This window comes from Misgurnus anguillicaudatus, chromosome 5 (assembly GCF_027580225.2).
Source record: "Misgurnus anguillicaudatus chromosome 5, ASM2758022v2, whole genome shotgun sequence".
Lineage (NCBI taxonomy): Eukaryota > Metazoa > Chordata > Actinopteri > Cypriniformes > Cobitidae > Misgurnus > Misgurnus anguillicaudatus.
In genome coordinates, this window is record NC_073341.2 from 4108559 (window position 1) to 4135801 (window position 27243).

Here is a 27243-nt window from a genome sequence, read left to right on the forward strand (position 1 = left end):
TCGCTCCTGACTTAAGGACTGATAATTTGATGTATACAAATTAGTCAAATTTGGAATTTTAATTTTCAAAATTGCAGCAACCCAATTTTGCCCTTAATCTGAGAAATAGCCAAGCGTGTGCTTTGTATGCGTGAAATCATTGTGAAATGAAACTTCGTGCTCCTAATGTAATCATTATATTATGAAATGTACTTCACAGTAAAATTTATAAAAATATCATGAAGTGTTTTTAGACGTACCTTGTACCAGTTGCGATCATGCTCTGTGGAGTGGCTGTAATACTGGAGGACTTTTGGGATGGTGCTCTCATTGATGCCCTGAAGACTGAGCTGCCATTCTCCCAGCTTCAGAAAACACCTGCACACACAGGACAAACACGGTCCAGAAGCTCGGTTAATCCTGGGATGTGAACTTTAAACAACCTTTACACAATCAGTCTGGACAAAATAACAGGATAGAGAACAGGCATTGACTCTTATTCAGTCCATATCTTTCTTTCCTCTATAAATGAGCTATCATTCAACACTGATTTGGCAATCTGAGTATGAGAATGATGAGTTACAGTAATGGATATTTCAGAGGAATAAAAATGCTGAAAAGCGGGATTCATAGCAGTCATTTGTCATGGTTATAGTTCATTAGAGAAGCAGTGGAGGATAAACTTCCCCAGGTTCTGAGATGCTTTTCAATGACATGAACATAATGCATCGCTGCTGAGGAAACAGCGTACATATCACAGTCATTGACTGGGGTGAGTATTCAGACTTGACTTTAGGCCAGATATTTGAGGAATAGCTCGTCTCAGATGAACAAGTAGATCTCACCGGGAGAAAACTGGACCAACAATCTCTGTGAGACACTGTCTAGTGTATACCAAACTATTAAATAAAACACATCATTTTGTGTTTCCACAGATACAGCAGAATAACACAGAATAACACATGACTGACAGGAGCGCAGCAGTTACGGACTGGCAGGTCTTATCATGAACGACTCTCCAATGGAAACGGTGAATTCCCGAGACGACATGGCAGAGGAAAACAGATGTTCATCCTTCTTCAACACCCATTATTGTCGCCGTACTTTCAGAGCAAAGTATGTCTTTACACCTGGGAAGGGGGAGGGCGGAACGCTGATTAGACAGGTGTTTTCCCAATGTCTTTTCCAGAAAATCGATGTTTGCAGGAAAAGCTGCTTCCCTGTGCTGAGCTATACCCAGACTACACAGTAACATGTTCTGTCTCTTCCAATCTCCATGATTTCTATTATTTTAATAGATCTCAGTAACAAATCTCACTTGGCTATATTGTCCATGCTCCAGTGAAGGTCTTGAAAAAGGAGATACGGATCTCTGAGCCAAACACAGTGCATTGTAAAGCACACAGCATTCGATCAGACAAAGATGTGATAGACTGATAAGATACAGACTCTTTCTGAAGGTTCTTGCTGGAGCACGATGAAAAGCCCTTGGGAAAGGAAAATGTCTGGAAAACATCTAACGCATTAGGTCAGAACACAAGAGATCTGCTGAACAGGGTGCTAAGGTGTATACATGGGCCTGCAAGAACAGTTGTGCAGGGTTTTAACCAAATGTGTTCAAAACTGGACTATACCTACTGGGATGGATAATAAATCATTTTATACAAAAAAAAAATTCTGGTTCTCGAATCTGATTGGCTGAGAGGCTTTTTCAGCCATGCGATGTTCCCCCAGTATTATCTTAAGAACCGGTTCACCGCTTGTATCATTCCATGGCTGGTCATTTCAGAATTAGTAACTCAGTGTTGTTTAATCGCTTGAGGTGTACGGTCACAAGTTTGTAACTGGAAAAGCTGTCACCAGAGCGGACGCTCACACATTCACCTGCACAAACACTGTTTTTAAACACATTGGGGTGGTTTCCCTGACAGGTCTTATTATAGTCCCAGACTAATATGCATGTTTGAGCTGGCTCAATTCTTACACTGTATGCATATCTTAACATATATCAATGCTATTATTTTGTCTCAAAATGCACATTAGTAATGTTATTTGGTATGGTATGCAAGTAAAAAATACTTGAATATCTTAATATAACTAAGGGCGCGCTCATATTATCTTAACCAAACCATTTCAGAGCGCATTTGACCCTGAAAGCCTAGTTCGTTTGACTAGTGTGATCGCACTGTACCGTCCCCAGGTGCAATCGCACACTGGCCGACTAGCAGAGGTGGGATCAAGAGCGGTTCACATGGGCTCAGATGTGTTACACACAGTTCAAAGCGCATGTGCAAAAGCAGAGACATCGATTGCGTGACCACTCACCTTCATCTGCTTTCGTAAAAACCTTCTGATGCGTGCAGCAGGGTTACGTGAATGTCTTAGCTACACACGTGACAGACCAACTAAACAATGTGATTGGCACGTGAGAGGGCTGTGTGTCATCGTGCAACACACGACTAAGAATAAAATAAAAAAAACACAGACTTAACATTACGATGGGTTCCAGTAGGGATGTAACGGTATAAAAAAATTCCCTGTACGGTAGTATTTCGGTATGATGCCCACGGTACGGTAATTATTGAACCATTTGCAGGAAGGAAAAAACAAATAAAGACTTGAAAAAACTGCCATAAGTGTTTATTAAACAAGACTGAACATTACAATGTAAAGAGTGTAGTGTAGTGTAGTGTTTACAATTTTCATAAAAAGGACAAAAATAATTAGACCATGTAATAAAATAAAATTGATTGGCTGCATACATCATGAAGACGTCTTATTTCAGAATATTAAAGGAACAGTATGTAAGAAATTTATATCAATTAATCATAAAATGGCCCTGATATGTCACCAGACATTAAGAAATCATTTTCATTTCAAGTACTTATATCACTGACAACAGTGGTCTGGCCAGAATATTGTTCTATGAGTTGCAGCCCACAACTGATGCTTATGTTGTCATTTTGTGTATTGGCCACCAGTTGTGTGTTTGCAGTACCAGTTTTAGCCACAAGTTTTGTGATTGCAATACCAGTTTTGGCCACAATCCTACATACTGTTCCTTTAAATTTTTTCAAGTTGACTTTTATTCTTATTTAATCATATATTGTTGTAACACGCTTATGACTTGCGAATGTAATACTCAGTTAACTTAAATACACCAGACGGATGCAGCCTGCATATGCGACCTAAGGAGGCTGCCTTCTAATTGAGAAACGGCATACACACTCTCCTCATTCAAGAATTTACTCACTCGTTTTTTGTATGTCCATCACATTTTGTCCTTTCTCGTTTCTTGTCACAGCGAACGCAAACTTTTTCCACACATCAGATTTAAAATTTGTGTTTCTTTTGCTTCCGCCATTGTCGCTACACTTGTAGAGAGGCATCAGAGTGGCACGCAAGATATGGGAATTGTAGTTCCCGCGTCCCTCCACTTAGGCGGCATCTAGTGGTGAGGTTGTGAATTGCAACCAACGGCTTAGTCCACTGCTCACCTCTTGCTTTTGAAACACATAGAGAAGCTACGGTAGCCGCCACCGGACAAACATGTCATCGTTGGAGGCAATTTAGTAAAAAGTTTGTCTGTTAAGGGCTTCTGTAGAAACAGGGCTGCACAAAATGGCGGCTTCCATGTAAGGGGACACTCTGTGTATGTAGATAAAACGTCTCATTCTAAGGCAATAAACACATACGGTTCATTATAAAAAGGTCTTTATACACCCCTGATAATATAGTTTTGTATATTATTTTGCATTTCTGTCAAGAGATCCTTCTAAAAATTACACACTGCACATTTAAATCAAGAGATTAACGATACGATAACGATATATAAACATAAGTAATGGACAACACTGCTCTCCTCTATTGTTTCAGCTTTATAAGTGACAGCGCGTCATATTAACCCACCTGCCTCTGGCCACAGCTACAGTATGCTGAAATAGACCCATATCACACGAATACGAAAGCGATAATGGTTTAGTAAACAAACATGCATAAACCAATTTCCCCTGATCTATCGATCTATCTGTCTGTCTCTATCTATCTATCTGTAATACGTAAAATAAGCTGTGATGATCATGCAGGAGGTTGGAATCTGACCTAAACCAGAAATATATATATTATGCCACCCAGTACGATGACGTTTGTAGCTGTATGTACTGGCAATGAATCATGTAATAACAAATGAAACAAGATAAGCAGAAGAACAAAGAAAATAACAAACAAAAAACACTGATGTCAGCAATCACACAACCCACATTATGCTACTGTACCCTAATAAAACGCATAAAGTCAAAATGGGCACTGCACAAACTAGTTTTCGTTATTAGGATGGACAAAGCAAAGAGAAATATTAAGTATAAGTAATATGCTGATATTTAATTAAATAGGCTATTTTACAAATACATTTACACCTATATACATATTTTTGTATATATATATAATGTATTTGTGTGTGTTTGGTACTGACCTTGCCATGAGTTTATGTAGCTCTTGTTTGTGCTGCTGGTCTTCAGCTGCAATGGCGTGCTGCGCTTGTTGTTGCATCCCCTGAACAAAATGCTGCATGTGCTGAAATGCATCAATCTGAGAAAGGCAAAGAAAACACTTAAACACAGATAAAAACATACAATACACACAAACCCAAAGTCATTATAAAACAGCATTTTAACTCTGTCCTGTGACACGCAAATGAAAAGGAAATGTAAGACTTCATAACAGGCTATTGACTGCTCCACACCACATTAAGAGTCAAAAGCGAAAAAGTTTGCTAAGAATTAGAGATTGTTGAAATCTACACCCCTCTTGAAACTCAATAGCACACATTTTGACCAGAACATGGAGGCTGAAAGCCAGCTTTTACCTTCCAGAGCATCTCCATGTATCCCAGTAACACATCTTTTAAAACTTGCTACTATTGCCGTTACCTTTAAAAAATAAACGAGATTTCACACGGGCTGCATTACCTGCAACTAGAGACTAAAACAAAGCTAAACCTCCTAAGACCCGAGATTGGTTTGTCTTTTTTCAAATTTCTACCAGCTATTTTGGGGTTAGGAAGAACCAATAAATTTAATAACCAAATATATTTCTTAGAACTTGAAGCAGTGTATTTGTCCATGTTTGTGTAAAACAGGTTTCAGTTACACATAATTAAATATTATGCTGCAAAACAACAATAAAATGTGATGTCCAGGTCTTAGGAGGTTAAAACTGAATAACATCTCACAGAGCCTAGATGACATGAGTCAAGAAATCCTCAAGATCGTGAGCAGACCATTCTGGGCAGCGGCCTCATGTAAGAACGACCATCTGCAATTCATGATCTTTCACATTTCAGAAGTGATCAGGTATGTAAGGTCAAGTAATACTGAACAGAAGTCACATGGAAGGACACTGGGAAACCCGTGAGTTAAAAACCTGATTACAGTAAAAGATGTGTCAGATGTATTGTGTTTTCATCTCCTGAGATCTTTCAGTTCCACAGAAAAGCAATGCAGTGAGTTTGGTCGCTCCATGTGCAGATGCCAGGAATCTGAACACAGATCTGTGTGTTGTGGATTGGGAGCAGCTCTTGGGTTTGGCCTGTGATCCTTTCAGTGCCTGACACTTACGTAATCTCTCGCAGACATAACACTTTAGTAACAAGCTGAGTTACGAGCAGTTGACGTCATTTTACTATCCTCAGAAAAAGCTAAATATATTTTACGTTTAATCACTGAACTAAAAAAGCAAAGAGCACAGATTTTAACAATCTTAAAGTTGGACATTATCTTATAATGTGACTGTACTCATCCTGAACTGTGAAATACAAAAACAAATAAAAAACACTAACTAAACATATTGTTAATACTGTCTAAGCGGCATGTTTAAATTTTTTTTAAGACTTCTCATAGATGTACATATTATCCATTGATCTATTTAAATGACTGGATTGTGGATAGAACACTTAATGTAACGGCGAAAGCCACCAGAAGAGTTCGGGCGGCCATCTTGGTATGCCCAACTGTCATTGACTTACATTCAAATATCATGATCTAAATTCACCTGTTTACAGCGTATTAGTCACACAAGATTAATTTTTAGGATATGTGTACTTCTGATGTAATTTGCAAGGTTTATGTTTTAATCGGGCAGCATAAGGGATTTATAGAAAACGTTTTTATAAGCATAGCGGCATCAAAATTGGGGATTGTTTTTATATTGCTAAATCAAATGTTAGTTTAACCACGGTTTAAAACGTTATCTTAACTGTTTCAAAATAAATGCCATTAACATGTTAACACATTTTACTGTACAAACAAAAACAATATTGTATAACAAAACATAACTAGAAAATGCACTTCCAGAGGAACCGCAAAAGTGTGCTTGCTCTGGTGCGGTCACTAACGTGATTTGTGAAATGTAAAATTTTAGAATGTTTTTTATCTTGTGCATCCTCGCATTGGAGTCCCAAGTTCATGTACAAAGTTTGGTTTCAATACGTGGAAGCATTCCTGACACACACACACACACACACACACACACACACACACACACACACACACACACACACACACACACACAGAAATGTATACAGGCTTGTAACCAGGGGTGTTTCCAGCATTTAAGGACATCCGGGGCTTAGCACAGACCATTTTATGTAAATACAGGGATCACAAGCCTAGAGAACCCGCTCTAGCTAGCCTAGAACCAACTATAACGGCTGTGCTGCACATGTTCAGGGTTCGACATTAAGGCTTGTCCGCTTGTCCGGGACAAGTGGATTTTTTGTAGGACAAGTGTAAGAAAAAATTAGTTGTCCGACTCCTCTATGAAAAATCCCTTGCTCTGCCACTGATTAGCAAAACACAAAAAATACATTATATTATAAAACTTTACCCGGACAAGTGACTTTTGTGCATGGACAAGTGAAACACAAATTTACTTGTCCGAAGGACAAGTTCCTCAAAAAGTTAATGTCAAGCCCTCAGTGTTTTCTTATTAATTTTTTTTTAGAATTGTAATTTAAATAATTTTAATTTTTGAGTGAACAATCCCTTTAAAGTGCCCTATTTTCACACACTAGTTTTGTACATAATATACCAAAAATCCTTTAGTACTTAAGATAATCTTAAAAACATGAGACTTAAAGGTGCAGTGTGTATATTTTAGCGGCATCTAGTGGTGAGGTTCCAAATTGCAACCAACAGCTCAGTTCACAGCTCACCCCTCGCTTTTGAAATGCATAGAGAAGCTACGGTAGCCACCACAGGACAAACATGTCATGATTGGAGACAACTTAATAAAAAAGTTTGTCCATTAAGAGCTTCTGTAGAAACATGGGAGCACAAAATGGCGACTTCCATGTAAGGGGACCCTTGGTGTATGTAGATAAAAACGTCTCATTCTAAAGTAATAAAAACATAACGGTTAATTATGAAAGGTGTTTATACACCACTGATAATATAGTTTTGTATATTATTTTGCATTTCTGTCAAGAGATCCTTCCAGAAATTACACACTGCACCTTTAAAGGGATACTTCACCGATTTAGCATTCAGCTTTGTATCTGTAGAAACCCGGCAGTATTACTGAATGACCATGTTTCCCTCCATCATTTCCCCCTGAGAGGAGAGATATCTGCATTTTGGTTCTGCAAAAAAGTCCTCCGATGATGCAAAAATCGTCATATTACATCATCGGAGGCCAGAGTTCACGTCACCAAAAGCAGCAGATATAAGCTGCATTTTATTGATCATAAGCTCATTTTTAAAATAAGCGATAAGAGAGAGCGACAGCAGCACTGATAGCCTAATATAATTGCATTTCTTTACTATTTATGAATATGATTGTGTGTTGAGCATCTACGACAGGGCTATTCAATTAGTTTGTCATGAGGGCCAGAGATATATCAGTGATGATGACTACATATACATTTAAACATACTCATGTTGTATTTTGAAACTGCATAACAACAAAATCAGTGCATTGTACAATATACTTTTTCTACAAACATGTATTTTCAAACTGCATACAACAAAACTTGTGCATTGTAATATGACCAAGTAGGCTTTATCTACATCCAGACATGTTCGTATTTTGTATTTTAAAACTGCATAACAACATAAGTGCATTGTAAGATACCCGAGTAAGCTTTATTCTACATTTAAAGGGGTAAATAAGAGCCATATCACACTTATTAAGAATTTAACTTATTTACTCACTTAAGTACACATAACCAAAAGTTTATAATATGGAATATAACATTGTTTTATGCAGTTTTTTGTCAATGCTAATTATTTCACGACCTCTATTTAAACTACAACCGCCATTTTAATAACTGGCAAACATTAGGCTAGCTTCTAATAAGAGAAATTATACTTTTAGATTTCGTCAGGGCAGTAAAATCAGGTGTATGTTTGTCAGCGCGATACGCATGCAGTGGTGCAGGTGCTGGGCTGTGAGCGATGGGCGATTAACTTACTATCTGTCTGATTATTTAGGCTTCAACGTGGCAAACTCAGCCTAGATTCATGAAGATTTTAACAGAGGTGGAAAGAGTAGCCAAAAACTTTACTTAAGTTAAAGTAAAAGTAACTAAATAAATAATTACTCAAGTAGAAGTAAAAAGTATGCAATGAAAATAATACTCAAGTAGCGAGTTACTAGTTACTCATGAAAAAATAAATCTAGATATATGCACACACACGCACACACACACACACACACACACACACACACACACACACACACACACACGCGCACACACACAGTGCCCTCCATAAGTATCAGAACAATAAAGACAAGATTTTTCTGTTTGATGTGGAGACCAGAAATTGGTAAGATAAATATCAGTATACCAGAAGTTTAGAATGTCACATTTTATTAACCTTTGTTTATGTTTCAACACATACATGCTTTAACAACAAAGAACAACAGCATTAAATGCTGACTTATGTGTATTGTACACAAATGCACATAAGTGAATCAAACTGATCCTACATATTTTATGCTTTTCATGTGTAAACAATCAGGACACAGCTCAGTGCCCATTAAAAAAAATAATGCGACAGATTCTGTACTTTTGTCTCATGTTCATCTTTTAATGTTTAGACATTTCTTGACTCCACAGCAAACAGAAGAATACTTATGAAGGGCATTTCTACAGTATGTGTAAAACTGCAACATACACCAACAGTATACAGAAAAATGTAGCTTGTAGCTGAAATATCAGACAAGTAAACTGACAACAGTTTTGTTTTGTATATGTATAAAGTTGGAATCTCCTAAGATGGTCTGAGGACATTGACAGTTTACACTTAGACAAAACTCATGTTTTCTTACGTTGTCATGTCACGTGTGTTTTGTGAGAATCACTTACATCATACAGTACATTAAACAGCGAATCAGACGTCAATCATCGATGGATTTTCTTCAATCTGTGCTACAGTGTTTCTGGAGGTTGCACGCGTTTAACTGTGTCTGACGACGAACAGGTCGGCGGTCGCGCGTATGTAATGGCGGGTACATGTGTGAAGTTTTGCTTTTAGTTAAAAGATTGGTAAATACATTTCCACGTCACCCAACACTGGTTATATTCTGCGTGTTTCTACATAGGTTACGAGTAAAACAGCTTCGGACGATTCCGTGTTTGAAGCGATCTGAACAATTCATTCAAACTGATTCGCGAACCACTTTAAAACATTTGGCCCATTCGCTTTGTAAAGAGTCGACTCAAAAGACTCATTTATTTGCAACACTTTGTAATGAAAATGACTCAAATGAGTCATTAATCCGCGAATGCCCCAGAAACACAAGATAGCAATTTAAAAATAAAATACAAATTTCGTAATTAATTAAAATACCGATGCCAAACGATCACTGCTACCCGAGGACGCGAAACTGACGTCTTTACAAACTAATACGTTTACAATGTATTACATTGATGAAAAAGGGAATTAAACTTGTCGTGCCATATATCACTGAAATAAAAGAAAGGGATTAAAATATGTCTGAATCATATAATTCCTACCTGTATGTGAAAATGCACGTTCTCCAGAGAGCTCGCGTTGATTCAAGCACTCAGAATATAAAATCCATTTGCAGTTTTGCGTCTGAAACCGCATACTGTATAGTGAATAAGATGAAGTTTACGATTCTAAAAATATGTATCCAGGAATCTGTCCATATACGATACGAAGCTTGAGTGGCAGCCGAGGTTACTGAGTCCTCCACGGGCTCGCAGCAGAGTCTGAGGCTGGCGCCTCTTCCCCGGGCTTCTCTGCTTTCTCTTCCTCAGCTCTTCGCTGTGTTGTGGCTCGTAAAGGAACACCCAATTCTCTCAAAAGCTCTTCTATATTCCATTTTGCCATTTTAACATTAAAACTACATCCCGCCATTGTTATTCAAACTTTTCCACGGAGCAATAGCCTGTTAGCTTAGCTTCTAAAGATGGCTGCCGCTATCTTTACATTCTGTCTAAAAAACACGTTTGAACGTAAAGGCTGCCCTCTACTGGTAAAGGCTAATGACATTTTTTAATTTTACACAGGTTTTAATTGGACATTTTAAAGTGAAAATAACATAATATAGACATGTTTCTGCAATGTTTTTTTTATCTTGGGCATCTTCACATTGGAGTAAAGAGTTCATATAAACATTTTGGTTAATAAATGTTACAGACATATTGAGATTTGAACTACTTCCTGTTTTGGCGGCGTTGACGCACATTTAGTTTGGGCTGTGGCGCGCAAACGCTTCCGAAAATCAAAAATCCTTCTGGTAACTTTTGTGAGGCTCGGTCCAAGGATCGCGTACGTGGAATTTCATGAGGTTTGGACAAAATTTGTGACCTGTGAAACTTTTTTAAGGTTTTGTGTTCTCTCCAATATGGCGGCCGAACGACATGGATCTGTGACTTCATCCTCTCAAGCAACTTGCACCGGTACTGCCCGAACATTTTAAAGTTTGAACGGTGTCTCTGCGTCAAACGGTCTGGTCGCTAGAGCTGGCCAAAAAAATCTACCCGGGAAAAATAATAACTAGAAAATGCACTTCCAGAGGAACCGCAAAAGTGTGCTTGCTCTGGTGCGGTCACTAACGTGATTTGTGAAATGTAAAATTTTAGAATGTTTTTTATCTTGTGCATCCTCGCATTGGAGTCCCAAGTTCATGTACAAAGTTTGGTTTCAATACGTGAAAGCATTCCTGACACACACACACACACACACACACACACACACACACAGAGATGTGTGCAGGCTTGTGGCCAGGGGTGCTTCCAGCATTTGGGGGCGTCCGGGGCTTGGCACAGGCCATTTTATGTAGATGCAGGGATGGCTGGCTAGCCTGGAGCCGGCTGTGGCGGCTGTGCTGCACATGTTCAGGGTTCGACATTAAGGCTTGTCCGCTTGTCCGGGACAAGTGGATTTTTTGTAGGACAAGTGTAAGAAAAAATTAGTTGTCCGACTCCTCTATGAAAAATCCCTTGCTCTGCCACTGATTAGCAAAACACAAAAAATACATTATATTATAAAACTTTACCCGGACAAGTGACTTTTGTGCATGGACAAGTGAAACACAAATTTACTTGTCCGAAGGACAAGTTCCTCAAAAAGTTAATGTCAAGCCCTCAGTGTTTTCTTATTAATTTTTTTTTAGAATTGTAATTTAAATAATTTTAATTTTTGAGTGAACAATCCCTTTAAAGTGCCCTATTTTCACACACTAGTTTTGTACATAATATACCAAAAATCCTTTAGTACTTAAGATAATCTTAAAAACATGAGACTTAAAGGTGCAGTGTGTATATTTTAGCGGCATCTAGTGGTGAGGTTCCAAATTGCAACCAACAGCTCAGTTCACAGCTCACCCCTCGCTTTTGAAATGCATAGAGAAGCTACGGTAGCCAACACAGGACAAACATTTCATCACTGGAGACAATTTAATAAAAAAGTTTGTCCATTATGAGCTTCTGTAGAAACATGGCGGGACAAAATGGCGACTTCCATGTAGGGGGACCCTCGGTGTATGTAGATAAAAACGTCTCATTCTAAAGTAATAAAAACATAACGGTTAATTATGAAAGATGTTTATACACCACTGATAATATAGTTTTGTATATTATTTTGCATTTCTGTCAAGAGATCCTTCCAGAAATTACACACTGCACCTTTAATGTAGGCCAGAGTTCACGTCACCAAAAGCAGCAGATATAAGCTGCATTTTATTGATCATAAGCTCATTTTTAAAATAAGCGATAGGAGAGAGCGACAGCAGCACTGATAGCCTAATATCATTGCATTTCTTTACTATTTATGAATATGATTGTGTGTTGAGCATCTACGACAGGGCTATTCAATTAGTTTGTCATGAGGGCCAGAGATATATCAGTGATGATGACTACATATACATTTAAACATACTCATGTTGTATTTTGAAACTGCATAACAACAAAATCAGTGCATTGTACAATATACTTTTTCTACAAACATGTATTTTCAAACTGCATACAACAAAACTTGTGCATTGTAATATGACCAAGTAGGCTTTATCTACATCCAGACATGTTCGTATTTTGTATTTTAAAACTGCATAACAACATAAGTGCATTGTAAGATACCCGAGTAAGCTTTATTCTACATTTAAAGGGGTAAATAAGAGCCATATCACACTTATTGAGAATTTAACTTATTTACTCACTTAAGTACACATAACCAAAAGTTTATAATATGGAATATAACATTGTTTTATGCAGTTTTTTGTCAATGCTAATTATTTCACGACCTCTATTTAAACTACAACCGCCATTTTAATAACTGGCAAACATTAGGCTAGCTTCTAATAAGAGAAATTATACTTTTAGATTTCGTCAGGGCAGTAAAATCAGGTGTATGTTTGTCAGCGCGATACGCATGCAGTGGTGCAGGTGCTGGGCTGTGAGCGATGGGCGATTAACTTACTACCTGTCTGATTATTTAGGCTTCAACGTGGCAAACTCAACCTAGATTCATGAAGATTTTAACAGAGGTGGAAAGAGTAGCCAAAAACTTTACTTAAGTTAAAGTAAAAGTAACTAAATAAATAATTACTCAAGTAGAAGTAAAAAGTATGCAATGAAAATAATACTCAAGTAGCGAGTTACTAGTTACTCATGAAAAAATAAATCTAGATATATGCACACACACACACACACACACACACACACACACGCACACACACACACACAGTGCCCTCCATAAGTATCAGAACAATAAAGACAAGATTTTTCTGTTTGATGTGGAGACCAGAAATTGGTAAGATAAATATCAGTATACCAGAAGTTTAGAATGTCACATTTTATTAACCTTTGTTTATGTTTCAACACATACATGCTTTAACAACAAAGAACAACAGCATTAAATGCTGACTTATGTGTATTGTACACAAATGCACATAAGTGAATCAAACTGATCCTACATATTTTATGCTTTTCATGTGTAAACAATCAGGACACAGCTCAGTGCCCATTAAAAAAAATAATGCGACAGATTCTGTACTTTTGTCTCATGTTCATCTTTTAATGTTTAGACATTTCTTGACTCCACAGCAAACAGAAGAATACTTATGAAGGGCATTTCTACAGTATGTGTAAAACTGCAACATACACCAACAGTATACAGAAAAATGTAGCTTGTAGCTGAAATATCAGACAAGTAAACTGACAACAGTTTTGTTTTGTATATGTATAAAGTTGGAATCTCCTAAGATGGTCTGAGGACATTGACAGTTTACACTTAGACAAAACTCATGTTTTCTTACGTTGTCATGTCACGTGTGTTTTGTGAGAATCACTTACATCATACAGTACATTAAACAGCGAATCAGACGTCAATCATCGATGGATTTTCTTCAATCTGTGCTACAGTGTTTCTGGAGGTTGCACGCGTTTAACTGTGTCTGACGACGAACAGGTCGGCGGTCGCGCGTATGTAATGGCGGGTACATGTGTGAAGTTTTGCTTTTAGTTAAAAGATTGGTAAATACATTTCCACGTCACCCAACACTGGTTATATTCTGCGTGTTTCTACATAGGTTACGAGTAAAACAGCTTCGGACGATTCCGTGTTTGAAGCGATCTGAACAATTCATTCAAACTGATTCGCGAACCACTTTAAAACATTTGGCCCATTCGCTTTGTAAAGAGTCGACTCAAAAGACTCATTTATTTGCAACACTTTGTAATGAAAACAACTCAAATGAGTCATTAATCAGCGAATGCGCCAGAAACACAAGATAGCAATTTAAAAATAAAATACAAATTTCGTAATTAATTAAAATACCGATGCCAAACGATCACTGCTACCCGATGACGCGAAACTGACGTCTTTACAAACTAATACGTTTACAATGTATTACATTGATGAAAAAGGGAATTAAACTTGTCGTGCCATATATCACTGAAATAAAAGAAAGGGATTAAAATATGTCTGAATCATATAATTCCTACCTGTATGTGAAAATGCACATTCTCCCGAGAGCTCGCGTTGATTCAAGCATTCAGAATATAAAATCCATTTGCAGTTTTGCGTCCGAAACCGCATACTGTATAGTGAATAAGATGAAGTTTACGATTCTAAAAATATGTATCCAGGAATCTGTCCATATACGATACGAAGCTTGAGTGGCAGCCGAGGTTACTGAGTCCTCCACGGGCTCGCAGCAGAGTCTGAGGCTGGCGCCTCTTCCCCGGGCTTCTCTGCTTTCTCTTCCTCAGCTCTTCGCTGTATTGTGGCTCTTAAAGGAACACCCGATTTTCTCAACAGCTCTTCTATATTCCATTTTGCCATTTTAACATTAAAACTACATCCCGCCATTGTTATTCAAACTTTTCCACGGAGCAATAGCCTGTTAGCTTAGCTTCTAAAGATGGCTGCCGCTATCTTTACATTCTGTCTAAAAAACACGTTTGAACGTAAAGGCTGCCCTCTACTGGTAAAGGCTAATGACATTTTTTAATTTTACACAGGTTTTAATTGGACATTTTAAAGTGAAAATAACATAATATAGACATCTTACTGCAATGTTTTTTTTATCTTGGGCATCTTCACATTGGAGTAAAGAGTTCATATAAACATTTTGGTTAATAAATGTTACAGACATATTGAGATTTGAACTACTTCCTGTTTTGGCGGCGTTGACGCACATTTAGTTTGGGCTGTGGCGCGCAAACGCTTCCGAAAATCAAAAATCCTTCTGGTAACTTTTGTGAGGCTCGGTCCAAGGATCGCGTACGTGGAATTGCATGAGGTTTGGACAAAATTTATGACCTGTGAAACTTTTTTAAGGTTTTGTGTTCTCTCCAATATGGCGGCCGAACGACATGGATCTGTGACTTCATCCTCTCAAGCAACTTGCACCGGTACTGCCCGAACATTTTAAAGTTTGAACGGTGTCTCTGCGTCAAACGGTCTGGTCGCTAGAGCTGGCCAAAAAAATCTACCCGGGAAAAATAATAATAATAAAACTTAAGAAGAACAATAAGTGTGCTTTTGCAAGCACACTTAATAATAAAACTTAAGAAGAACAATAAGTGTGCTTTTGCAAGCACACTTAACTAGAAAATGCATTTCGGGACGAACTGCAAAAGTGTGCTTGCTCTGGTGCCGCCGATTTAGTTTGTGCATCCTCACATTGGAGTCCCAAGTTCATGTACAAAGTTTGGTTTCAATACGTAAAAGCGTTCCTGAGATATAAACTACTTCCTGTTTGGCAGCGTAAAATTTTAGGAAAAAAATTGTTCTTTTGATGTTGTGCATCCTCACATTGGAGACCGAAATTCATGTACAAAGTTTGGTTTCAATACGTGAAATCATTCCTGAGATATAAACTACTTCCTGTTTTGGCGGCGTCCACGCACATTTAGTTTGGCCTGTGACGGGCAAACGCTTCCGAAAATCAAAAATCCTTCTAGTAACTTTTGTGAGGCTTGGTCCAAGGATCGTGTACGTGGAATTTCGTGAAGTTTGGACAAGATTTGTGACCTGTGAAACTTTAAGGTTTCCAATATGGCGGACGAACGACATGGATCTGTGACTTCATCTTCTCAAGCAACTTACACCGGAACTGCCCGAACATTTTAAAAACACACACACACACACACACACACACACACACACACACACACACACACACACACACACACACACACACACACACACACACACACACACACACACACACACACACACACACACACAGAAATGTATACAGACTTGTAACAACTGTTTCTCTAAAATTTACAATAAAAAAAAATATTTCACTCAGTGATTGACAGCATAATGCAATCAATCGTGTTCCCGTTCAACAGTAACTAAGCATCAGGGACGTGCACAGGAATTTTAAGGGGCAGTTGCTCTAACCTAAAAAAAAGGGCACCTCCCTCCACAAAAAAATGCTACATCCAGACATGTTCGTATTTTGAATTTTAAAACTGCATAACAACATAAGTTATGCGTTACTGGAGAGCAGGGAGACAGTTCTATCTTTAAACTGTCTCCCTGCTTTTATTACTCAAAACAAAACTGACTCGATGGCGAAAGGTCGGAAGACCAAATCATATCCACCGAGGAAATGTTTTTCGTGTTGTTACAGTAACACTTTGTTTACAGTTTTGCGCTGCTCAGCCTGGATTACAACACAATGCGTCCGATTCGCGAACTGACTCCTTTGAACGGATTCGTTTGAATGAACGGTTGAAACAACAGATCTGTCCCAACACTAAACTCACAAGACGTCACTGTCAGCACAATCAGTCACTTATAGCGCCTCAGAAAGGAGAATGTAAATCTGTTTAGAAAGATTTGCCCTAAATAACAGTCTCAACTAAAAAACATAGACATTTATTACTATGTTAACTTTATGATGAATAAATATTTTATCAGGTCTACCAAATAAGGATTTTATCCTACAAAGCAATAAAAGCCATGGTAAAAAACTGATCAAAGATGATGACAGAAGAGTGTCAGGTAATATCTGTGTCTGATAAATGCATGGTGCAGAGGAGGTTGTAAAACTCTTCAGAAAGACCAGTCATAATTTTTTTAAAAGACTTTGACTTAAATAGTGACATTTTTACATTTAAAATATCTGCTAATGATGAGAACATTTTGATAATTATGTACATATAGAAAATCGGCCTAACATATCGGCCATCAGCTGCCCTGATTTCTAAATATCGGCATTGGCCAGAGAAAAAGCCATATCGGTTGACCTCTACGTGAAAGCATTCCTGACACACACACACACACGCACGCACGCACGCACACACGCACACACACACACACAGAAATGTATACAGGCTTGTAACCAGGGGTGTTTCCAGCATTGAAGGACATCCGGGGTTTAGCACAGACCATTTTATGTAAATACAGGGATCACAAGCCTAGATAACCCGCTCTAGCTAGCCTAGAAACAACTATAACAGCTATGCTGCACATGTTCAGTGTTTTCTTATTAAATTTTTTTAGAATTGTAATTTAAATAATTTTAATTTTTGGGTGAACAATCCCTTTAAAGTGTCCTATTTTCACACACTAGTTTTGTACATAATATACCAAAAATTCTTCTTTAGTACTTAAGATAATCTTAAAAACATGAGACTTAATGTAGGCCAGAGTTCACGTCACCAAAAGCAGCAGATGTAAGCTGCATTTTATTGATCATAAGCTCATTTTTAAAATAAGCGATAGGAAAGAGCGACAGCAGCACTGATAGCCTAATATCATTTCATTTCTTTACTATTTATGAATATGATTGTGTGTTGAGCGTCTACGACAGGGCTATTCAATTAGTTTGTCATGGGGGCCAGAGATACATCAGTGATGATGACGACATATACATTTAAACATACTCATGTTGTATTTTGAAACTGCATAACAACAAAATAAGTGCATTGTACAATATACTTTTTCTACAAACATGTATTTTCAAACTGCATACAACAAAACTTGTGCATTGTAATATGACCAAGTAGGCTTTATCTACATCCAGACATGTTTGTATTTTGTATTTTAAAACTGCATAACAACATAAGTGCATTGTAAGATACCCGAGTTCTATTCTTATTCTACATTTAAAGGTGTAAATAAGAGCCATATCTACTCACTTAAGTACACATAACCAAAAGTTTATAATATGGAACATAAAATTGTTTTATGCAGTTTTTTGTCAAAGCTTATTATTTCACAACCCTTTATTTAAACTACAACCGCCATCTTAATAACTGGCAAACATTAGGCTAGCTTCTAATAAGAGAAATTATACTTTTAGATTTCATCAGAGCAGTAAAATCACGTGTATGTTTGTCAGCGCGATATGCATACAGTGGTGCAGGACAGATGCTGGGCTGTGAGCGATGGCCGATTAACTTACTCGTTTAAATTGCATTCTTTTGTGAGAACGATGACTCGCATAATATTTGAGCCTTTGCTGTATGAGCAAGCACAGAGAAAACATTCGTTGTGGCGTTGACTAATGAATATGGATGATCTCTGTTCTTCTCTTCAATGGAGCGGGGCGTGGCTCTTTATAAATAATGCAGTAACATGAGAGACGGTACATCTCCCTCTTTTAATACAGTTAACAACGAAGTACAATATTTGTTTTCGATTTCACTTACACCATTTAAAAGCAGACATTCCAAGCATTATGTAGACATTTATCTTTTGTTTCTATGAAAACAATTCGTTAAGTTACAGCTCATTTTTCTGACGTGTTTCTGAAAGGACGTCACTAAGAGAGAGAGCAAACCCGCATTATGTTTATTTTCTTAATTTTGCGAAAAGCACAACATTCTGTTTTTAATGGGAGTGGACAGAAAAAATACTAGACACTTTAACGTTTTAAATGATGTATAAATCATATATGTAAGTCCAAAATCAGCAGAGTTATCTAAGTCTCTTTGCGGAGTGATTGAAAAATAAAGATTTTGCGGCGCCCGCGCCTCTGTCGACCCAGACTGTGAAATTAATGATAAAAGAAAATATTTCCCTCAGTGATTGACAGCATAATGCAATCAATCGTGTTCCCGTTCAACAGTAGCTAAGCATACGATTTAGATATATGTATCTTCTTACCTGAAGATCATGTAAATGGCATAAACGCAGTCTTCTGGCAAAAGCTGTGTTTTTAAATGTGTCATACATTTCTGAAAGTCATGACTGTTTAAATACACTTGGCGTCACATGCATGATTTAAGGTAAAGTGACACTTTTTCGCGTCAATTCACAATCATTTAAATCATGCAGCTGTCATAGAGCCGACGCCAAACGATCACGCGAGCGAGGACGCGATACTGACGCGAGCGAAACTAATACGTTTACAATGTATTACATTGATGAAAAAGGGAATTAAACTTGTTGTGCCATATATCACTGAAATAAAAGAAAGGGATTAAAATATGTCTGAATCATATAATTCCTACCTGTATGTGAAAATGCACGTTCTCCAGAGAGCTCGCGTTGATTCAAGCATTCAGAATATAAAATCCATTTGCAGTTTTGCGTCCGAAACCGCATACTGTATAGTGAATAAGATGAAGTTTTAGGATTTTAAAAATATGTATCCAGGATTCCGCTGTCCATATACGATACGAAGCTTGGGTGCCAGCCGATGGTGCTGCGTGCCCCACGGGCTCTATGCAGCAGAGTCTCAGGCTGTGGCCTCTTCTCCGGGCTTCTCTGCTCTCCGTCTTTCTCAGCTCTTCGCTGTATTGTGGCTCTTAAAGGAACACTCGATTCTCTCAACAGCTCTTCTCTATTCCATTTTGCCATTTAAACCTTAAAACTACATCCCGCCATTGTTATTCAAACTTTTCCACGGAGCAATAGCCTGTTAGCTTAGCTTCTAAAGATGGCTGCCGCTATCTTTACATTCTGTCTAAAAAACACGTTTGAACGTAAAGGCTGCCCTCTACTGGTAAAGGCTAATGACATTTTTTATTTTTTACACAGGTTTTAATTGGACATTTTAAAGTGAAAATAACATAATATAGACATGTTACTGCAATGTTTTTTATCTTGGGCATCTTCACATTGGAGTAAAGAGTTCATATAAAATTTTTGGTTAATAAATGTTACAGACATATTGAGATTTGAACTACTTCCTGTTTTGGCGGCGTTGACGCACATTTAGTTTGGGCTGTGGCGCGCAAACGCTTCCGAAAATCAAAAATCCTTCTAGTAACTTTTGTGAGGCTCGGTCCAAGGATCGCGTACGTGGAATTTCATGAAGTTTGGACAAAATTTGTGACCTGTGAAACTTTTTTAAGGTTTTGTGTTCTTTCCAATATGGCGGCCGAACGACATGGATCTGTGACTTCATCCTCTCAAGCAACTTACACCGGTACTGCCCGAACATTTTAAAGTTTGAACGGTGTCTCTGCGTCAAACGGTCTGGTCGCTAGAGCTGACACAAAAAATCTACCCGGGAATAATAATAAGAACTAGAAAATGCACTTCCGGAGGAACCGCAAAAGTGTGCTTGCTCTGGTGCGGTCACTAACGTGATTTGTGAAATGTTACATTTTAGAATGTTTTTTATCTTGTGCATCCTCGCATTGGAGTCCCAAGTTCATGTACAAAGTTTGGTTTCAATACGTGAAAGCATTCCTGACACACACACACACACACACACACACACACACACACACACACACACACACACACACAGAAATGTATACAGGCTTGTAACCAGGGGTGCTTCCAGCATTTAAGGACATCCGGGGCTTAGCACAGACCATTTTATGTAAATACAGGGATAGCTAGCTAGCCTAGAACCAACTATAACGGCTGTGCTGCACATGTTCAGGGTTCGACATTAAGACTTGTCCGCTTGTCCGGGAAAAGTGGATTTTTTGTAGGACAAGTGTAAGAAAAAATTAGTTGTCCGACTCCTCTATGAAAAATCCCTTGCTCTGCCACTGATTATCAAAACACAAAAAATACATTATATTATAAAACTTTACCCGGACAAGTGACTTTTGTGCATGGACAAGTGAAACACAAATTTACTTGTCCGAAGGACAAGTTCCTCAAAAAGTTAATGTCAAGCCCTCAGTGTTTTCTTATTACATTTTTTTTAGAATTGTAATTTAAATAATTTTAATTTTTAAGTGAACAATCCCTTTGAAGTGCCATATTTTCACACACTAATTTTGTACATAATATACCAAAAATCCTTTAGTACTTAAGATAATCTTAAAAACATGAGACTTAAAGGTGCAGTGTGTAAATTTTAGCGGCATCTAGTGGTGAGGTTCCAAATTGCAACCAAAAGCTCAGTTCACAGCTCACCCCTCGCTTTTGAAATGCATAGAGAAGCTACGGTAGCCACCACAGGACAAACATGTCATGATTTTGTCCATTAAGACTGTAGAAACATGGTGGCACAAAATGCCGACTTCCATGTAAGGGGACCCTCTGTGTATGTAGATAAAAACATCTCATTCTAAAGTAATAAAAACATAACGGCCATATAAGAGCCATATGAAAGGTCTTTATACACCCCTGATAATATAGTTTTGTATATTATTTTGCATTTCTGTCAAGAGATCCTTCTAAAAATTACACACTGCACCTTTAATGTAGGCCAGAGTTCACGTCACAAAAAGCAGCAGATGTAAGCTGCATTTTATTGATCATAAGCTCATTTTTAAAATAAGCGATAGGAAAGAGCGACAGCAGCACTGATAGCCTAATATCATTTCATTTCTTTACTATTTATGAATATGATTGTGTGTTGAGCGTCTACGACAGGGCTATTCAATTAGTTTGTCATGAGGGCCAGAGATACATCAGTGATGATGACTACATATACATTTAAACATACTCATGTTGTATTTTGAAACTGCATAACAACAAAATCAGTGCATTGTACAATATACTTTTTCTACAAACATGTATTTTCAAACTGAATACAACAAAACTTGTGCATTGTAATATGACCAAGTAGGCTTTATCTACATCCAGACATGTTTGTATTTTGTATTTTAAAACTGCATAACAACATAAGTGCATTGTAAGATACCCGAGTAAGCTTTATTCTTCATTTAAAGGGGTAAATAAGAGCCATATCACACTCATTGAGAATTTAACTTATTTACTCACTTAAGTACACATAACCAAAAGTTTATAATATGGAACATAACATTGTTTTATGCACTTTTTGGCAATGCTAATTATTTCACGACCTCTATTTAAACTACAACCGCCATCTTAATAACTGGCAAACATTAAGCTAGCTTCTAATAAGAGAAATTATACTTTTAGATTTCATCAGGGCAGTAAAATCACGTGTATGTTTGTCAGCGCGATACGCATGCAGTGGTGCAGGACAGGTGGTGGGCTGTGAGCGATGGGCGATTAACTTACACGTTTAAATTGCATTCTTGTGTGAGAACATGACTCGCATAATATTTGAGCCTTTGTCTGCTTTGAACTTCGGAGAAACGCCAGGATCTTTTATCTAGTTCACAAAAATCGTTTCCTTTATTAAGACATCTAATGTCATTGTGATCGTTGAGCCGACATATCAGACAACAACTGTCGGAAGAGGAGTTGTTGTAAGCTGGAAATACAATAAATAAAGTTAAAACAGCCATAGAGTCCGTGGTCTCTGCATCTTGACGCGGGCAGACCAAAGCGCGAATACACGTGAAGGGGTGACTCGCGCTCTGCATCTCATGCAACAACATATGCACGCGCATCAAGATTGCGACACTGTCCTCTTGCTTTCCATGTGAAATCAATGCTTCGCTGAGTGATTGACAGCATAATGATTGACAGCATAATGCAATCGATCGTGTTCCCGTTAGTTAAGCATACGATGATATATAACTTTCTTATCTGAAGATTATGTAAATATACGCAGTCTTCTAGCTGTGGCAAGCTGTGTTTTAATGTCTCATACATTTCTCAAAGTCATGACTGTTTACGTTAAATACACTTGGCATAACATGCATGATTTAAGGTAAAGTGACACTTTTTCGCGTCAATTCACAATCATTTAAACCATGCAGCTGTTATAGAGCCGATGCCAAACGATCACTGCTACGCGAGGACGCGAAATTGACGTCTTTACAAACTAATACGTTTACAATGTATTACATTGATGAAAAACGGAATTAAACTTGTCATGTTATATATTACTGAAATAAAAGAAAGGGTTTTACGTCTGAATCCCCGAAACATTCCTACCTGTAGCCTACTGCACGTTCTCCAGAGAGCTCGCGTTGATTCACGCCTTCAGAATATAACATCCATTTGCAGTTTTGTACACAAATGTATATGAGAAATATTAATATTCCATTGGATTTAGTATCAAATAATCCTCAGTATATATAGTTTTCAATAGGCACGGACTAAGTTTCGGTCTAGTCACGTGTGAAGGCAAGGCAATTAAACACGCTTGGGCTGCCCTCTAGTGGTAAAAGCTATATGACATTTTTATTTTTATATAGGATTTTATTGGACATTTTAAAGTGAAAATAACATAATATAGACATGTTACTGCAATGTTTTTTTATCTTGGCCATCTTCACATTAGTGTTCCGAGTTCATATAAAAAAAATTATAAAGATATGTTACAGACAATCTGAGATATGAACTACTTCCTGTTTGGGGACTACGCCATAGGTATATTTTGACCTGTTTTGGGCAAATGCTTCCGAAAATCAAAAATCCTTCTAGTAACTTTTGTGAGGCTTGGTCCAAGGATCGTGTACGTGGAATTTCTTGAAGTTTTGACAAAATTTGTGACCTGTGAAACTTTTTAAAGGTTTTGTGTTCTATCCAATATGGTGGCCGAACGACATGGATCTGTGACTTCATCTTCTCAAGCAACTTACACCGGTACTGCCCGAACATTTTAAAGTTTGAACGGTGTCTCTGCGTCAAACGGTCTGGTCGCTAGAGCTGGCCCAAAAAATCTACCCGGGAAAAATAATAAAAATAATAATAATAAAACTTAAGAAGAACAATAAGTGTGCTTTTGCAAGCACACTTAATAATAATAATAAGAATAATAAAACTTAAGAAGAACAATAAGTGTGCTTTTGCAAGCACACTTAATTACAAAACCAAAGCAAATTATTGCATGCACATACGTTACTTAAAGGTATAGCGGAGGATTTTCTTTTTCCGGGTGGATCATCAAGACTATTGGTCATCCTAGTTGTCAATCATTCTGATGATATGTTTACGTAGGCCGTCGTATGTGCTCGTCCCTAGGTTCGCTTTCTGCACTTTCAGGTGTATATGTGTGGTGGGCTACGGTTTCAGGCATGCATTGAAGCTCGTGTTCTCACCGTGTTTTTTTTTTTCAAAATGTCTGAGGGTCGCAAGAGAAAAAGTGTCTATGAATTGTATGACAAGAAGAGAAAGGCCTCTGAAGAAAGAAACAAGACCAGTGTTTTTGGGAGAATATTTCACAAAAAAGTGGAGAGGGCGGTTCTTTTCTAAAATTCGGGAAAATCTTCCGCTATACCTTTAAAGCATGATTATTTATTTAGATTTCAGAATAAGCACGTTGGTGGTCAATAATACAATGCTGCGTTCAGTCTGCAGATCTGCTATGTTCACTTCTGTAATAAAGATGAATGTATCGTAACTCACAACTTTAAATAAATAACTATGTACATGCTTATTACAATTTATCATAAAAAACATTAAAATATTATCAATTAAGTTATCATTAAAATCTGATACTGTCCTATTACATTAAAATAATGTTTGGCATACCAATATGGTGGCGCAGTGTCTTCACAATTGTGACATCAAGCGCAATCCAGTCATTTATATAGATCAGTGATATTACCCCAAAAATGAAAAAAAAAAACCCAAACAGTATATATTATTTTCTCATCAATTATTGAGTCCTGTGGAATGAGGTGTGGTAATACATGGACTAGAATAATATAGTTGGAAGTTCAGGCATTTTAAAAAAGTATATTAATATAGTTTTTTTCTGCTCTACTAAAACAAAAACGTGTTTTATTAGCTTTCTAAAGTTTATTTGAAACAACAACTTCCATGTTGATTAATTTAAGTGCTCTTGTATACTGCCACTATACAATATTAAAGACACAATATGTCATTTTTGCAACTAGAGTTTGCAAAACAAAGGTGTACTTTGATGATCCTGTTTGATACCTTTTCACCTCTGCTGCTGCTGAAAATCAGTAGTGTTCGAATCGCTACAAATTTGACTTCAACATGGAAGGAAGTCTAACTGATGGAAGTTATTTTTCCAGTACTGTGTTAGAAACGTACACTCAGTCTAAAAATATTTTACAAGCATTTCATTATGTGTTTCATTACGGTTTTTATAAACTACATAAAAAAATGAAAAACATTCATTTCCATGCGTCAGCTACACTTACGCAACAGGTGAAAGTGTTTCTCAGCACATGTGAAGAAAAACAAAGAGGGGGGAAACGAACAGCTAGATGTAAAGCAGAGCAATCTATCCATCTGTCTTCTTACGTGTATATAAGAGAGATGTTTCAAGCTAAAGGAAGCTAATGAGTGTAATTTGTTGAGGGAATCTGTCTACGCTTGTGCTTGCTCAGGTCTTATTGAAAAAGGCACAGTCGTCACGTGGAATGCTGCCGGCAGAGCGTGAGTTTTCCCTAAACTCAATACTCCTCTGTTTAATCGAGTTGCTCTCCTCTGACACACTAACTGGAAGCTATAAATCCCATGATTCTGTCCTAACCTCTAAAACACATATCACCTTGCATAATATCACACTGTCTTACATAACACCAACCAATCACAGGGCTTTAAACAAAAATGCCTTACCAAAATCTATTTCTGTTTTCATGCGTTTAAACAAACAATCGTTAACCAACAACAGACAAATCAGCTGTGTGACCTCTCAAATATGGTTAAAAATGTTGATCCTTTTTATTTTCAGTACCAATCCAAAGACTTAGAAATGCTTTGTATGGTCTGTTAGGGCGCACTCACATTATCCAAACCAAACCAAACCATGCCCCAGCGCGTTTGTCACCCCTCCCTACTCCCCCAGCTGCACGCACTCACACTGTACTTTTATCGATCCGAGTCCGGGCGCGCTTTCGTCATTAAAATGCGATTGTTTTGAAAAAAGCAGGAAGTAAAGCTCTCTCTTAACACTGGAACCCACCGTAATGATAAGTCTGTGTTTTTTATTCGGAGTCGTTTGGTGCGCGATTACAGACAGTCCTCTCACATGCCATCATATTGCTTAGTTGATCTGTCACGTGCGCAGCTCGGACATTCACGTAACCCCGCTGCATGCATCAAAAGGTTTTTACGGCGGCAGATGAAGGTGAGTGGTCGCGCAGCTGACGTCTTCACCTTTTGAATCGCGCTCAGGCGCGAATGCGCTCACACCACAGCCTTCCGCGCCTGAGCCCAAGTGAGCCGCGCTCCGGCCCACCTCTGCAACCCGGCCGTGGCGCGATTAACCAATCCGCACCCGGGCGCGGAACAGAGCGATCACACATCTCAAACAAACCAAGCTTTGGGGGTCAAACGCGCCCGAGCGCGGTTTGGTTTGGATAGTGTGAGTGCGCCCTTAAAGTATTGTGAAAATAATGTTAGTGTTTATATCTGACTGTACTGTTAATGTCATTATTGCACTCTAGACAAAGGATTTCAGAGGAGCAATACCTGCACGCCTCTCTCCTAAAAAAACAGCTGTGACAGGCGTTGCCACGACGGCCACGGGGTGAGCATTTACCTTGCGATTGCTCTTCCACATATACTTCATGTAAGCGTAGGTGACGTGCGGGTGGGCAGTGGGCAGAGGATGATCAAGCTGTTTGGATGGATCCACACCCAGCAGAAGAACAAGAGTCTTATGTGCCAGTGCCTAAGGATCAAACACAAATTGGACATTAAATCTCAGTTAAAAGTCATCGTTTTCTAGTATTTCGGGCATTGTAGCAACATCAAATCCGGTACTTAGTCAGTTAGGGCCACCTTTTTCTTGTCTTTGTGCCTTATTTTAATTAACATATGGGTTTTAATAAATTGTTATAAATTTGAAGTTTGAAAATGAAGCCGCTTGGAGATCCCTGATGACAAACCCTGCATACACATAAACTGTGCTTTCACCACACATCTTTCACCCATTATGCATCACTTCAGTGGCTTCTTGTGATCGGCACTGTAGGTCCAAGGTCATAAAGATACCTTACAGGCTCATGAATTTCAGACATAAGGTGGGGGGTTTAGCTGGATAGTTTATCCTACTGGT

General features: G+C 38.0%; 1 protein-coding gene across 1 annotated transcript in view; it reads right to left on the reverse strand.

Annotated features, from left to right (window-relative positions):
• Positions 1 to 27243, reverse strand: part of mtor (mechanistic target of rapamycin kinase) — a 146150-nt gene that overhangs the window by 15198 nt on the left and 103709 nt on the right. Inside the window, exons 36-38 of the mRNA XM_073867426.1 lie at positions 26725 to 26856; positions 4451 to 4566; positions 240 to 357 (exon numbers count right to left, since the gene is read on the reverse strand). Of these exons, the coding sequence (XP_073723527.1) occupies positions 240 to 357; positions 4451 to 4566; positions 26725 to 26856 (366 nt within the window). The remainder of the gene's footprint in view (positions 1 to 239; positions 358 to 4450; positions 4567 to 26724; positions 26857 to 27243) is intronic.